Raw genomic sequence first — 15,618 nt, forward strand, 5'->3', positions numbered from 1 at the left:
TCTGTCTGTCTGTCGTCGGTGTCGAATTTTATTAGACAGATAATCCGCGAAACTACTGGACTGATTGTAGTCAAATATTAAACAGATGTTTGGAAAATCGTGTAGATGGATGGATTAACAGCAGTAAATGTTATTTAAATTTTATAGCGTAAGATACTGCTTGTGGTTTATATGTAAATCCGTGTTGAGGTTTTACCGTAGACATCCAGATTAAAAAAAAAAAATCAAAATTGTAAAACAATATGTCTGAAATATTGTAAGCATTGTAGATTTTTTTCTTTTAGCCCCTGTCGAAAAATGTGGTGGTTTATGAATGCATTAATATTTTTTAGAATTACTTATACAGGGTGACTGAAAAAATTAATTTAGTTTATTGATCAAAAAAGGACCCGGGGTGGGCTAGTTAGCATCATGCTTGCCCGCTACACCTTGGGTCGTGGGTTCGATTCCCGCCATGGCTCTGGGTGTAACGTGTATGTCCCGTTCCCCTGTAATTGGGCCTCAGTGCCTGTTGGGGGACGTAATTAATAAAATAAAAAAAAAAATAAAAAATAAAAATCAAGATCAATGGTAGAAAATTTGAGTACATCACCCTTGAAGCACGAAAAACCAGGTCTCCTGTTTCCGTCTGTCTGTCTATCATCTGTGGTCTGTGTCGATATTTATTAGACACGAAAATCTCCAAAACTACTGGGTCGATTATTGTTCAATTTTATATGTATGCTAGAAATAACGCTAACCGATATCTGTTTAATCATCCCTACCACCAGTGTGATGACATCACTTCAAAATTTTGCTTAGTAAATGTTATTCAAATAATATAAAATAACACTTGTTCTTTATGAATCCCTTTTAATTTTTGTACCTTGAAGAAACATTTTTTTGGAAAAAATCAAATAAAATTTCTAAATAAATATAGCATTAATTTAAAAAGGCGAAGACTTTGTTTGCGAAATGGGTTATATTTTCTACTATTGGTACTATTGAATTGGAATATTTTAGCGCAGTAGACGGTCAAGCTTTTGAAACTGCTCATTGTTTTCAAAAAAAAAAAAAAAACTCAAAATTACCAGAAGATACGCCGGAGTTTAATATATTTATATTTCTGGAAAATATCATGATTTATGTTTTTATCAATATTTTTAATTCTTCTTTATTTACGCTTGATTTTTGAACAACAGAAAATTTTTATGAGCTTTAGATATAGAAAATACTAAAAAACAGATTAAAAATTTCGACAGTATTTTGTGTAAAGTAGGTGACATATGAGTATTTAAAATACATAAATTGTGTTAAAAATGGAATAACTTGGCAACGTCGCATCGGAATTTCAAAAATAAAATTTACTTCAAAGGCTTTTAAAGGGACAAATCAGAGAGTGAAAACTTGTTTATACTTCAAATATCACCTGAAAATTAGCAAACTCAGTTCCGAAATTCGATGTAAGTATAAACTTTTGAAAATTATTCCAAGAATATTTTTTATTGAAATTTTAGTGTTTCTTCTGCATCGAATACCAACAAACTCACTAGATTTTCATGGCCAACCCTATTATATAAAGATCGTGAACGGATAATATGTTCGGATCAGCAAAATAAAATTTTCTCAGGCAACAATAGATAATAATATGTAGATTCATTCGAAAAAAATATCACTCCGTGATAATAAACACGCTACATTTTTGGAATCAGCACGTCGAGATCTATAACCCTGAACCTTTTCAGAATTTTTAGACAACTTTTTCACAAATGTATATATATGCAAATTTCGACTCATTTTCGACGATTTTTAAATTTAACTAAATACATTGAAATAATGTAATTTTGAAAATCTTATCGAACTTCACCGAACGGTAGCACTTTCTAATAAAATTTACAGCCACGCTTTTATCAGATTTACATTTTCTAATATCATTTTCCCACTTCCTGTAATCCCACAACGTAATAAAACCCGCCGCTTCATATTTCACCATGTCGCTAAATATAAACACGGAGGTCAATGTCACTGTTAATTTATTCATTAATGAACTTTATCCACAAACCATCAGAAATTCGGAATCCCCAGAACGACCACCCCCCAATTTACATAAATACAAACAAACAATTTCCACAAAATTTCCACCTCAAACCTCAACCAACCATAAATTAGTAAACACTTCCGACCTACTTGTTATCACACCAAACAGCTAAAAACACTTAAAACATCTTTTAAAAAAACCACGCCGATAACCGGTAAAAGTCGTCCCAATTTGATATGGAAAGAACCGTACAAACTCGTCTCGAAAAGTCGCGCCAATTAAACAAGTTTTCGCAAATTTAATTGCACTCCCAATAAAAAGCCACTAAAAATTTAAAGTCACGCGATTTCCCCGCACTACAAACACTCCGCGAGATCAATAATTTTCGAGACCTTACGAAACTAGTGACAGGACCTCCGGTAAAAAAGGGGATAATGACTATAATTAGCGGCGAACTTCGCACTAATTGCTTTGTTTTTGTTAATCCCGGCCTTGACCTACATCGATCCTCGGCTCGCCCGACCTTTAATTATTGCAATCTAATTGGCGATTACTCACATCCTCGTCCTTTGAAGATCTCGTTGTAGTCGGTCAGGTTCGTCACTTCCGCCGTGGAATCCTCCTCCGGGTCGGTTCCGGAGGTGCTCTCCTCGATGGTTTTTACGTCCAAGGAGCGGTTCTTGAGGCTGACGGGGCGTTCCGCCTTGGAGAAGCTCTTCCTGATGCTCTGGTTGGGGGTGAACGGGCTGGGGACGTTGTCGTTGGTGGGCGTCATGGGGTGGACTTTGTTCAGGTCGACGACGTAGACCTGGACGTTGGTCAAGTGGAAAGAGGCGCCGACCTGGAAGAGACGACGATTTATATACAGGGTGGTTCGTTAAAGTGTCAAACATTTTTATTGATAAGTGATTTTTACACCTTAAAAAATTATATATCCATATTTTTTAGATAAAATTCAAATACATAAATTTTATGTTGACAACTGTTCATCAAAACGTTTTTGTATCTGATATTCTTTTTCTCTTTCTTTAACTAAAAAAATCCTAATCTGTAGTGTTTAAAAAAATCATGGTCGAAATTTATTTAGATGAACTTTCCTCGCCCTTGAAGCGCAACCAATCTAAAGAAGTTTACTATCCTAAGCGTATGTTTAAACTCGTCTTTTAAATTAATAAACTTTTGTTACAGAAAAAAGGCGACAAAGAAAAGATAAAACAATTCCACAAAAATGCGTCAACAAGCCGGAAAAAAAGCACAAAAAAAGTGAAAGAAGTAGGCAAGTAAACACAAAAGACGAACAAGAACTACAGAAATGGGGGATAAGAAAGGAAAAAAAATAAAAAAAAGAGTAATAACATTAAACATATACGTTCCTCTCGATGGATCTAGAACGCCGCTTCGAGGTTCTTCTGGGCCTCGCAATCGAGACTTCCATACTAGAACGCTCTCGACGGTCCATAGGCGTCGTACCGGGGCGGCGTATGGGTTAATTTCGTAACAATACGTTAAAAAAAGGCAACGAACAAAAAAAAAACGAAAAAAAAACGATACAAAAAGAGCGGTGGAAAAGTCCGCAAAAAAACAAAAAAAGAAGGCAACAAAGAAAATAACAAAAAAAGATCATAAAAAAGACGAGGGAAAAAAAGGCGATATGGAACCAAAAAAAAGCCAAAACTCCACAAAAATGCGACAATGTGAAAAGCTGCAAAAAAGGCGACCAAAAAGCGTCAAAAAAATGTGCCAACAAAACGACAAGAACAAGTAAGGAAAAGAGAATAAAAAACGCAAAAAGACCAAAAAAAGATAAATAAAAAAGTCAACAAAAAACAGCTAAAAAGACGGTAACAAAAAACGGCACTATGATTTTTCGATTTTTGAATCTTCAATTTTTAGGTTTCTCGACTTTTCTATTTCTTGATTTTTCGTTTCCTCAATTTCCCTATGGCTCGAATTTTCGATTACCACTTCTTCGATTTTTGTTTCTCAATTTTTCCACTTTTTAGTTTCTCGACTCTTCAATTTTCATTTTTCGGTCTCTTAATTTCTCTATTTTCTGATTTCTATATTTTTCTATTTCTCGATTCGTCAATTTTTCAATACTTCCTTTCTCGTTTTTACAGTTTTCCGATTCCACTACCTTTCGATTTCTCGAATTCTCAATTTTTGAGTTTCTCAACTTTTTGATTTTTCAGTTTATCGGTTTCTCGATTGTTCAATTTCTCCATACATTTTTCGATTTTCAGTTCTTCGATCTCCCTATTTCTGAATTTTCCAAGTTCTCGATTTTTCAGTTTTTCGACTTTGCGATATCTCGATTTCCCGGTTTTTCGATTTCCTGATTTCTGGACTTTTGTATTTCTCGATTTTTCGAGTTTTCGTTATCTTGATTTCTCGATTGCTCGAATTTTCGATTTCCACATTTTTTTGATTTTTAGATTTATCAAGTTTTCGATTTTTCATTTTCTCGATTTTTCGACTTTTCAGTTTCAGAGGATTGCACTAGTCTGAGGATTTGAAGATTTTAGTGTTCTGAGGATTTGAGGATTTTAAAGTTCTAAGAATTATACGATTATGGTGTCCCGAGGATTTGAGGATTAATGTGTTCTGAGAATATAAGGACTTTGGTGTTCTGAGAATTTGAGGATTTTGGTGTTCTCAGAATTTGAGGATTTTGGTGTCCTGAGAATTTGAGGATTTTGATTTTCTCATAATTTGAGTATTATGGAGTTCAGAGGATTTGGGGATTTTGATGTTCCGAGGATTTGAGAATTATGGAGATTTGAGGATTTTAGGATTTTTCTGTTCTGAGGAGATAATGATTATGGAGATCTGAGGATTTGAGGATTTTGCTGTTCTCAGGATTTGATGATTTTGGTGTTCTGAGGATTTGAGTATTTCGCTGTTCTGAGGATTTGCGGATATTGGTGTTCCGAGAATTTGAGGATTATGGGGATTTGAAGATTTAAGGATTTTTCTGTTTTGAGGATTTGAGTATTTTGCTGTTCAGAGGATTTGAGGATTATGGAGATCTGAGGATTTGATGATTTCGCTATTCTGAGGATTTGAAGATTATGGTGTCCTGAGAATTTGACGATTTTGGTGTGCTGAGGATTTGACGATTTTGCTGTTCCGAGGATTTGAGGATTATGGGGATTTGAAGATTTAAGGATTTTTCTGTTCTGAGGATTTGAGGGTTTTGCTGTTCAGAGGATTTGAGGATTATGGAGATCTGGGAATTTGAGGATTGTTCTGTTCTGAGTTAAGGATTATGGTGTTCTGAGGATTTAAGGATTATGGTGTTCTGAGGGTTTGAGAATTATGGAGTTCAGAGGATTTGAGGATTTTGGTGTTCCGAGGGTTTGAGAATTACGTAGATTTGAAGATTTTAGGATTTTTCTGTTCTGAGGAGATAATGATTATGGAGATCTGAGGATTTGAGGATTTTGCTGTTCTCAGGATTTGAAGATTTTGGTGTTCTGAGGATTTGAGTATTTCGCTGTTCTGAGGACTTGCGGATATTGGTGTTCTCAGGATTTGAGGATTTTGGTGTCCTGAGAATTTAAGGATTTTTCTGTTTTGAGGATTTGAGGATTTTGCTGTTCAGAGGATTTGAGGATATGGAGATCTGAGGATTTGATGATTTCGCTATTCTGAGGATTTGAGGATTTTGGTGTCCTGGGAATTTGAGGATTTTGGTGTTCTGAGGATTTGACGATTTTGCTGTTCCGAGGATTTTAGGATTTTTCTGTTGTGATGAGATAATCATTATGAAGATCTGAGGATTTGAGGATTTTGGTGTTCCGAGGATTTGAGGATTATGGACATTTGAAGATTTAAGATTTTTCTGTTCTGAGGATTTAAGGATTTTGCTGTTCAGAGGATTTGAGGATTATGGAGATCTGGGAATTTGAGGATCGTTCTGTTCTGAGGACTTAAGGATTATGGTGTTCTAAGGATTTAAGGATTATGGTGTTCTGAGGGTTTGAGGATTATGGAGTTCAGAGGATTTGAGGATTTTGCTGTTCCGAGGATTTGAGAATTTTGGAGATTTGAGGATTTTAGGATTTTTCTGTTCTGAGGAGATAATAATTAAGGAGATCTGAGGATTTGAGGATTTTGCTGTTCTCAGGATTTGAAGATTTTGGTGTTCTGAGGATTTGAGTATTTCGGTGTTCTGAGGATTTGCGGATATTGGTGTTCTCAGAATTTGAGGATTTTAGTGTCCTGAGAATTTAAGGATTTTGGTGTTCCGGGGATTTGAGGATTATGGGGATCTGAGGATTTGATGATTTCGCTATTGTGAGGATTTGAGGATTATGGAGATTTGAGGATTATGGAGATTTGAGGATTTTAGGATTTTTCTGTTGTGATGAGATAATCATTATGAAGATCTGAGGATTGCGGATTTTGGTGTTCTCAGAATTTGACGATTTTGGTGTCCTGAGAATTTGAGAATTTTGGTGTTCCGAGGCTTTGAGGATTATGGGGATTTGAAGATTTAAGATTTTTCTGTTCTGAGGATTTGAGAATTTTGCTGTTCAGAGGATTTGAGGATTATGGAGATCTGGGGATTTGAGGATTGTTCTGTTCTAAAGATTTAAGGATTATGGTGTTCTGAGGGTTTGAGGATTTTGGTGTCCTGAGAATTTGAGAATTTTGGTGTTCCGAGACTTTGAGGATTATGGGGATTTGAAGATTTAAGGATTTTTCTGTTCTGAGGATTTGAGGATTTTGCTGTTCAGAGAATTTGAGGATTATGGAGATCTGGGGATTTGAGGATTGTTCTGTTCTGAGGATTTAAGGATTATGGTGTTCTGAGGATTTGAGAATTACGGAGTTTTGAGGATTATAGAGATTTGAGGATTTTGGGATTTTTCTGTTCTGAGGAGATAATGATTATGGAGATCTGAGGGTTTGAGGATTTTGGTGTTCTCAGGATTTGAGGATTATGGAGTTCGTAAGATTTGATGATTTCGCTACTCTGAGGGTTTGAGAATTTTGGTGTCCTGAGAATCTGAGGATTTTGGTGTTCCGAGGATTTGAGGATTATGGACATTTGAAAATTTAAGGATTTTTCTGTTCTGGAGATTTGGAGATTTTGCCGTTCAGAGGATTTAAGGATTATGGTGTTCTGAGGATTTGAGGATTATGCAGTTCTGAGGATCTGAGTGTTTGAGGATTTGAGGACTTCGCTGTTCTGACGATTTTAGAATTTTGGTGTTCTGAGGATTTGAGGATTTTCTTAATTTCTTGATTTACCGATTTCTATATTTTTTTATTTCTCAATTTCTCGATTCGTCATTTCTTCAACATTCGGATTTCTCGATTTTGCAGTTTTTCGATTCTTCTATCTTTCGATTTTCCCATTTCTCAATTTTTCGAGTTTCAAAACTATCAGTTTTTTGACTTTGCAAGTTTTTGATATTTCGATTTAACGTCTTTTCGGGTTCTCGATTTTTCGTTTTTCGATATCTCGATTTGTCGATTTTTTATTTCCCGATTTCTAGACTTTCAGATTTTTCAATTTTTCGATTAAGGGAAAAAAACACAAAAAGTTGGCGTGGAAAAAATCTAGAAAAAAATTGGAAAAGGTGAAAAATGGGCAAAATAGTCACCACAAGAAAGACGATAAAAAGGTAGAAAAATGCGATAAAAAAAGGCGGTGAAAAAAGACGATATAAAAGCGCACACAAAAATATAAAAAAAAAACAAAAAAGATAAAAAGAGATGACTTAAAACGACAAAAATAGGCAAAAATAAGATGTATGAAAATAAGAAGAAAAGCGATAAAAAGGCAACAAAATAAAGAAAGGTGACAAAAAATATAACAAAGAAGGGAAAAAATACGTCAAAAGTCACAAAAAAGGCGCTTAAAAAGAGCGACAAAAACAAGTGGACAAGAACGATACAAAAGAGGACAAAACAAACAACAAAAACACAAAAAAAATGGTAATTAAAGTCCACAAAAAAACGCCAAAAAAGATGACAAAAAAATGGCAAAAACAGCAAAAAAAGCATACAAAAGAGTCCACAAAAACTCACAAAAACGGTAATAAAAACAGCACAAAAGAAGGAAAACCGCCAGAAAACCTGGCGTGGAAAAAATCAAGAAAAAATAGAGGAAAAAGATGAAAAAAATAAACAAATTAGGCATCACAAGAAAGGCGATGAAAAAGTTGAAAAAATGAGTTAAAAAGGGCGGAAAAAAGGGCAATAAAAAAGAGCACAAAAATGCAAAAAAACATAAAAACGCAAAAAATGGTGATCAAAATAAGGGGAAAAAATTACAAATAAGGCAAAAAAAGAAGTGAAAAAGGGAAGAAACAGCGAAAAAAGATGACAAAAAAGTCACGAAAAAGACGTGAAGATAGCGGAAATCAAGACCCTGAAAAAACAGTGAAAAAAAAAACAAGCAGAAAAAGAGCGATAAAAAAAGGGAAACACAAAAAGGGCAATTACAGTTCATAAAAAATTGCCACACAAAAGACAGCAATAAAAAATGTCAAAAAAATGCGACCAAAAAAAGACAAAATAAATGTCCTGAAGGAAAAAACAAAAAACGGGACAAAAAACGGTGGAAGAAAGGTCAAAATAAGGCGATACAAGGAAAAACATTCAAAAAATACAATCACGCAAAAAGAAGTGAAATAGGGGGCAAAAGAGACAAAAAAGAACTAAATGAGGCGACCAGAATGGTCATAAAAAAACATAAAAAAGGGCGAAATAATATGAGAAAAAAGGCGATAAAAAAAGGGCAGAAAAAGTGCAAAAAAAAGACACTATGACAAAAAAGCAGCAAAAAACGACAACGAAAGTGACAAAAAAGGGACGAAAAAACGCAACGCAAACCGACGAAAGTTTCAATAAAACAACCTACAAATCAGTGAATAATTTAGGTTACAGAATTTTTTCAGCATTCAAGGGGACCACAAATGTTCCAAAAAAAAAAAAATCGCATTTTGGCATTTTAAACTCATAAAAATTCCAAAGAAAACAGGTTGCACCTTACGTTTTAACACAAATAAACATCATGTCAATACAGCAGCGTGTAAACACAACATTTCGTAATAAAACGCCTCTCTGCTCAGTAATTTCCTATAATTAAGCAATGACGAAAAACGCCCATCAATGGTTAAAATCGTTAAAACTTAACCAAACACGCTACTAAATGACTGACACACACTAATGAATGGCTTATCATCGACAACACAAGATTGCAACAACACCGTTATCATTATCAAACACTCGCTCCATCAAACAAAAACATCAATTATCTTTCGCGGAACAACAACAAAACGTGTGGTTTCCGAACAAAAGAAGAGCAAAATCTGCAAATCACAGGCCCGAATCTAACGAGAACATATCAAGAAAACGCTTAGTAATCTGTTGGAATGAATCACCATTTCTTTGTTGACAGCCTTAAGAAGTGCGCTCCGTTTCGGAACGGAATGACGAAACCGTGACAGATCATTATAGAAAAAGAAAGAAAGAAAAAAAACGGTTCATAAAATAGGAATGAATTGATTTAAAGAACAGATTCCCTTTCTCTATGCGCGGAACGAACTAACACCTACGGGTCTACACCTCGTTATGGTAATAAAACCGTTTCAAACATCCACACAGTAGTTAGCTCAAATGTGCATGACGCAAACTGATCTTTATAACTTGTAGTAATTGACGCATTAGGTTAAGGATATAAAAGTTTGTCGTGTTAGATATAAACAAAGGCTGAAAATGGAGTTTGCTGGAAAGGTCGTTAGACTGTCCTTCAAAAATTGGAACGACCGGTGGGTCGTCCGTTAAACGGTAAACCAAGGTTTTGGTTTATTGTCGTGTTTGAGTTAGTTTCTTGGTTTGATCTTAATTTTAAATAAGCAAGTAACACACGAGTCACGTATTTTTCGTACGAGAAGAATTTCGTAAAATATGAGAATCACGTTGTCCATCGGTCAACAAACTGCAGATTTGGAATTAGAAGACAATCTGTATATGATTTTCAATAATTTTTTTTTATTGTTTAAAAAGAGAAAATGTGAAAACTTATGCCAGAAACAATGTCATATTTTGGAATTTGCGAAAAATTCTATCCGGGTTAGAACCCGCTAGGACGACTATTCCAAAAGATCTACTGCAAAAACAAAACCAAAAATAATTTCCTGGAAAAATTGCTCTACGAAAAATTTGAAATTTTGAACAATTTCGGCCTTTTTTCTTCACGAATTTCAATTTATAAAAACAAAATATTTTTTCTTCGTGATTTAAAATCTATTGTTAAGACTAGTCTTAGACATGAAATCTACGGACATTGAGAAATTTTCAACAATTTAGGTTTTCCCCCCTATAATTTTAAAATCGGTCTTAAAAACAGAGCCGAATAAAAATTTGCAAAAATTCTATCTGGAATAGAAGAAACCAGGTCGATTATCATCAGCTTTACCGAGTACGAAATCTTTCAAAAAAAAAAACTTCCTTATATGAAGATCTATTGCAAAAACCAATCTAGACTTGATAGAATCTGCAAAAATCCTCTGTAAAACAATCTTTTTGTTACAACTATAGGTAGCCACATTCCCCAATTTCAAATTTATAGAAATAAAATTATTTTTCTAGGTAAATCTATCGCAAAAGTAGTTCCAGACGGAAAATTTGAAATTTTCAACAACTTCAGCCTTTTTCCTCTATAATTTAAAAATCTGTCTTAAAAACAGAGCCGAATCAAAATTAAGAAAAATTATATCTGGAATAGAACAAACCAAGACGTTATCGTCACTTTTAAAGAATACAAAAAGCTTTCAAAAAAAAAAAAAACTCGTCTCCCTTATACGTATAAAGGTCTATTGCAAAAAAAAATCTAGAATCAGTAGAATCTATGAAAAATTCTCCGTCTTTTTTATACAACTTTAGCCATTTCCACCAATTTCAAATTTATCAAAACAAAATTTTTTTTCTCTGTAAATCTATCGCAAAAATAGCTGCAGACTTGAAATCTACGGAAAATTTGAAATTTTCAACAGTTTCGTTTTTTTTTGTATAATTTGAAAATCTGTCAAAAACAGCGCCAAGTTAAAAAATTGCGAAAACTTCTATCTAGAATAGAATAAATCGGGACGATTGTAGTCATTTTAAAGAGTACAAAATCATTCCAAAAGAATATTCTTCTCGCTTCTGTGAAGATCTGTTGCAAAAATAAACCTAGATTTAAAAGAATGTGTGAAAAATTTTCTGTAAAACACCGTCTTTTTCATACAAATTTAGCCACTTCCATCAATTTTAAATTTATCAAAAGAAAATTATTTTTCTCAAAAATCTATCGCAAAAATACATAGCTCCAGGCTTGAAATCTACGGAAAATTTGAAAATTTCAACTATTTCGGCCTTTTTCCTCTATAATTTAAACATCTGTTTTAAACACAGGGTCGGATAAAAATTAGAAAAAACTCTATCTGGAATAGAATAAACCAGGACGAATATTATCGGTACTTTTAAAGAGTAGAAAATCGTTCCAAAAGAATACTCTTCTCCCTTCTGTGAAAATCTGTTGCAAAAATAAATCCAGATTTAGAAGAATCTGTGAAAAATTCTCTGTAAAACACAGTCTTTTTCATGCAACTTTAGCCACTTCCATCAATTTTAAATTTATCAAAAGAAAATTATTTTTCTCAAAAATCTACGGAAAATTTGAAATTTTCAACAATTTCGGACTTTTTCCTATACAATTCAAACATCTGTTTTAAAAACAGGGTCGGATTAAAATTAGGAAAAATTCTATCTGGAATAGAACAAACCAGAACGAATATTATCGGCACTTTTAAAGAGTAGAAAATCGTTTCAAAAGAATAATCTTCTCCCTTCTGTGAAGATCTGTTGCAAAAATAAATCTAGATTTAGAAGAATCTGTGAAAATTTCTCCGTAAAACAGTCTTTTTCATACAACTTTATCCACTTCCATCAATTTCAAATTTATCAAAAGAAAATCATTTTTCTCAAAAATCTATCGCAAAAATTCATAGCTCCAGGCTTGAAATCTAAGGAAAATTTGAAATTTTCAACAATTTCGGCCTTTTTCTTCTGTAATTTAAACATCTGTTTTAAAAACAGGGTCGAATCAAAATTAGGAAACATTCTATTTGGAATAGTAAAACCAGGACGAATATTATCGGCACTTTTAAAGAGTAGAAAATCGTTCCAAAAAAATACTCTTCTCCCTTCTGTGAAGATCTGTTGCAAAATGAAATCTAGATTTAGAAGAATCTGTGAAAAATTCTCTGTAAAACAGTAATTTTCATACAACTTTAGCCACTTCCATCAATTTCAAATTTATCAAAATAAAATAATTTTTCTCAGAAATCTATCGCAAAAAGGCTTGAAATCTTTTCAATTTTAAATTTTCGACAAGTTAATAAAACAAAATAATTTGAAAATCTGTATTAAAAGCAGCAACAGATTGGAAATTTGGGAAAAACTCTATCTGAATGGATGACTCATTGTTAAAGAGTACAAAATTGTTCCAAAAAATTCTCTTCCTTCGAAGATCTATAGCAAAAACGAATCTAGATTTAATAGAATATGTTAAAAATAAAATAGTGTGTTCTTCATACAACTATGGCCTCCTTCACCCATTTCATTATAAATTTATAAAAACAAAATTCTTTCTCTTCATGATCTAAAATCTATCGCAAAAATAGTTCTAGACCTGAAATCTACGGAAAATGAGCAATCATTTCGGTTTTTTTCTTCTATAATTTAAAAATATGTCTTAAAAACAATGCCGTATCAAAATTAGTGTAAAATTCCATCTGGAATAGAACAAACCAGGACGATTATCGTCACTTTTAAAGAGTAGAAAATCCTTCAAAAAGATATTCTGAAGATCTATTGCAAAAACAAATCTAGATTTAGTAGGATCTGTTAAAAATTCTCGGTAAAACATCGTCTTCTTCATACAACTGCAACCAGTTTCACCAATATGAATTTTATAAAAACAAAATTATTTTTCTCCATGATTTAAAATTTATATCAAAAATAGTTAAATAGTAGAAAATCGTTCAAAAAGATATTCTGAAGATCTATTGCAAAAACAAATCTAGAATCAGAAAAATCTATTTAAAATTCTCTGTAAAACAGCGTCTTCTTGATGTAACTGTAGCCACTTCCACCAATTTCAAACTTACAAAAACGAAATTATTTTTCCCCCTAGCTTTAAAAATCTATTGCAAAGATAATTCTAGGCATGAAATCTGCGGAAAATTTGAGATTTTCAACAATTTCGGTCTTTTTTTCTTGTATAATTTGAAAATCTGTCTTAAAAACAGCGCCAGACTGGAAATTTGCGAAATATTCTACCTGAAACACAACAAACCAGAACGATTATCGTCACTTTTACACAGTACAAAATCGTTCCAAAAGAATACACCTCTCCCTTCTATGAAAATCCAGTGCAAAAACAAATCTAGATTTAGTAGGATCTGTTAAAAATTCTCTGTAAAGCAGCGTATTCTTCATACAATTGTAGCCACTTCCACCAATTTCAAACTTATAAAAACGAAATTATGCCTCTCCGTGATTTAAAACCAATCGCAAAAATAGTTCTAGACTTGAAATATACGAAAAATTTGACATTTTCAACAATTCAATTTTTTTCCTCTGCATAATTTGAAAATCTGTCTTAAAAAGAGCGATAGATTGAAAACTTGCGAAAAATTCTTCTACCGGGTCCATTATTCTCACTTTTGAATAGTAGAAACGAATACTCTTCTCCCTTGTATCTATCTATTGCAAACAAATTTAGGTTCAGCCGAATCTGTGCGAAATTTTCTTGTAAGCCTTTTTCATATAACTCTAGCCACTTTTACCAACTTCAAATTTATCAAAACATTATTTTTCTTCGTGATTTAAAATCTATCGCAAAAATAGTTCTAGACTTGAAATCTACGGAAAATTTCAAATGTGCAATAATTTCGGTCTTTTTCCTCTATAACTTAAAAATAATATATCTTAAAAACAGCGTGCTATCAAAATCTGTAAAAAAAAATCCATCTGGAATAGAACAAACCAGGACGATTATAGTCACTTTTAATAAGTAGAAAATCGTTCAAAAAATATTCTGAAGATCTATTGCAAAAACAAATCTAGAATCAGTAGAATCTATTAAAAATTCTCTGTAAAACAGCGTCTTCTTCAAATAACTGTAGCCACTTCCACCAATTTTAAACTTATAAAAACGAAATTATTTTTCCTCTAGCTTTAAAAATCTATGCAAAGATAATCCTAGGCATGAAATCTGCGGAAAATTTGAGATTTTCAACAATTTCGGTCTCTTTTTTCTTGTATAATTTGAAAATCTGTCTTAAAAAGAGTGCCAGACTGGAAATTTGCGAAAGATTCTACCTGAAATACAACAAATCAGAACGATTATCATCACTTTTACGCAGTACAAAATCGTTCCAAAACAATGCTCCTCTGCCTTCTACGAAAATCTAGTGCAAAAACAAATCTAGATTTAGTAAGATCTCTTAATAATTCTCTGTAAAACAGCATCTTCTTCATACAACTATAGCCAGTTTCACCAATATGAATTTTATAAAAACAAAATTATTTCTCTCCGTGATTTAAAATCTATCGCAAAAATAGTTCTAGACTTGAAATCTTCGAAAAATTTGACATTTTCAACAATCCAGTTTTTTTTCCTCTGTATAATTTGAAAATCTGTCTTAAAAAGAGCGATTGATTGAAAGCTTGCGAAAAATTCTTCTACGAGGTCCATTATAGTCACTTTTGAATAGTACAAAAGAATACTCTTCTCCCTTCTATGACGATCTATCGCAAACAAATCTAGGTTCAGTAGAATCTGTGAAAAATTTTCTTGTAAGAGTCTTTTTCATACAACTCTACCCACTATCTGTACTAATTTCAAATTTATCAAAACAACATTATTTTTCTTCGTGATTTAAAATCTATCGCAAAAATAGTTCTAGACTAGAAATCTACGGAAAATTTCAAATGTGCAATAATTTCGGTCTTTTTCCTCTATAATTTAAAAAATAATATATCTTAGAAACAGCGTGGTATCAAAATTTGTAAAAAAATCCATCTGGAATAGAACAAACCAGGACGATTATCGTCACTTTTAAAAAGTGGAAAATCGTTTAAAAAATATTCTAAAGATCTATTGCAAAAACAAATCTAGAATCAGTAGAATCTATTAAAAATTCTCTGTAAAAAAGCGTCTTCTTCATATAACTGGAGCCACTTCCACCAATTTCAAACTTATAAAAACGAAATTATTTTTCCCCTAGCTTTAAAAATCTATGCAAAGATAATCCTAGGCATGAAATTGCGGAAAATGTGAGATTTTCAAGAATTTCGGTCTGTTTTTTCTTGTACAAATTGAAAATATGTCTTAAAAGCAGCGCCAGACTGGAAATTTGCGAAAGATTCTGCCGGAAATACAACAAACCAGAACGATTATCGTCACTTTTACACAGTACAACATCCTTCCAAAACAATACTCCTCTCCCTTCTACGAAAATCTAGTGCAAAAACAAATCTAGATTTAGTAGGATCTCTTAAAAATTCTCTGTAAAACAGCATCTTCTTCACAC

General features: G+C 32.9%; 1 protein-coding gene across 1 annotated transcript in view; it reads right to left on the reverse strand.

The window, feature by feature from the left end:
• The window catches only part of LOC135130921 (katanin p80 WD40 repeat-containing subunit B1), a 93,002-nt gene that overhangs the window by 53,815 nt on the left and 23,569 nt on the right, over nt 1-15,618 (reverse strand). Inside the window, exon 3 of the mRNA XM_064058384.1 lies at nt 2,576-2,858. Within this exon, the coding sequence (XP_063914454.1) occupies nt 2,576-2,858 (283 nt within the window). The remainder of the gene's footprint in view (nt 1-2,575; nt 2,859-15,618) is intronic.

This window comes from Zophobas morio, unplaced genomic scaffold (genome assembly GCF_036711695.1).
Source record: "Zophobas morio isolate AGI-343-1 ecotype UQ-CSIRO unplaced genomic scaffold, CSIRO_AGI_Zmor_V1 ptg000018l, whole genome shotgun sequence".
Lineage (NCBI taxonomy): Eukaryota > Metazoa > Arthropoda > Insecta > Coleoptera > Tenebrionidae > Zophobas > Zophobas morio.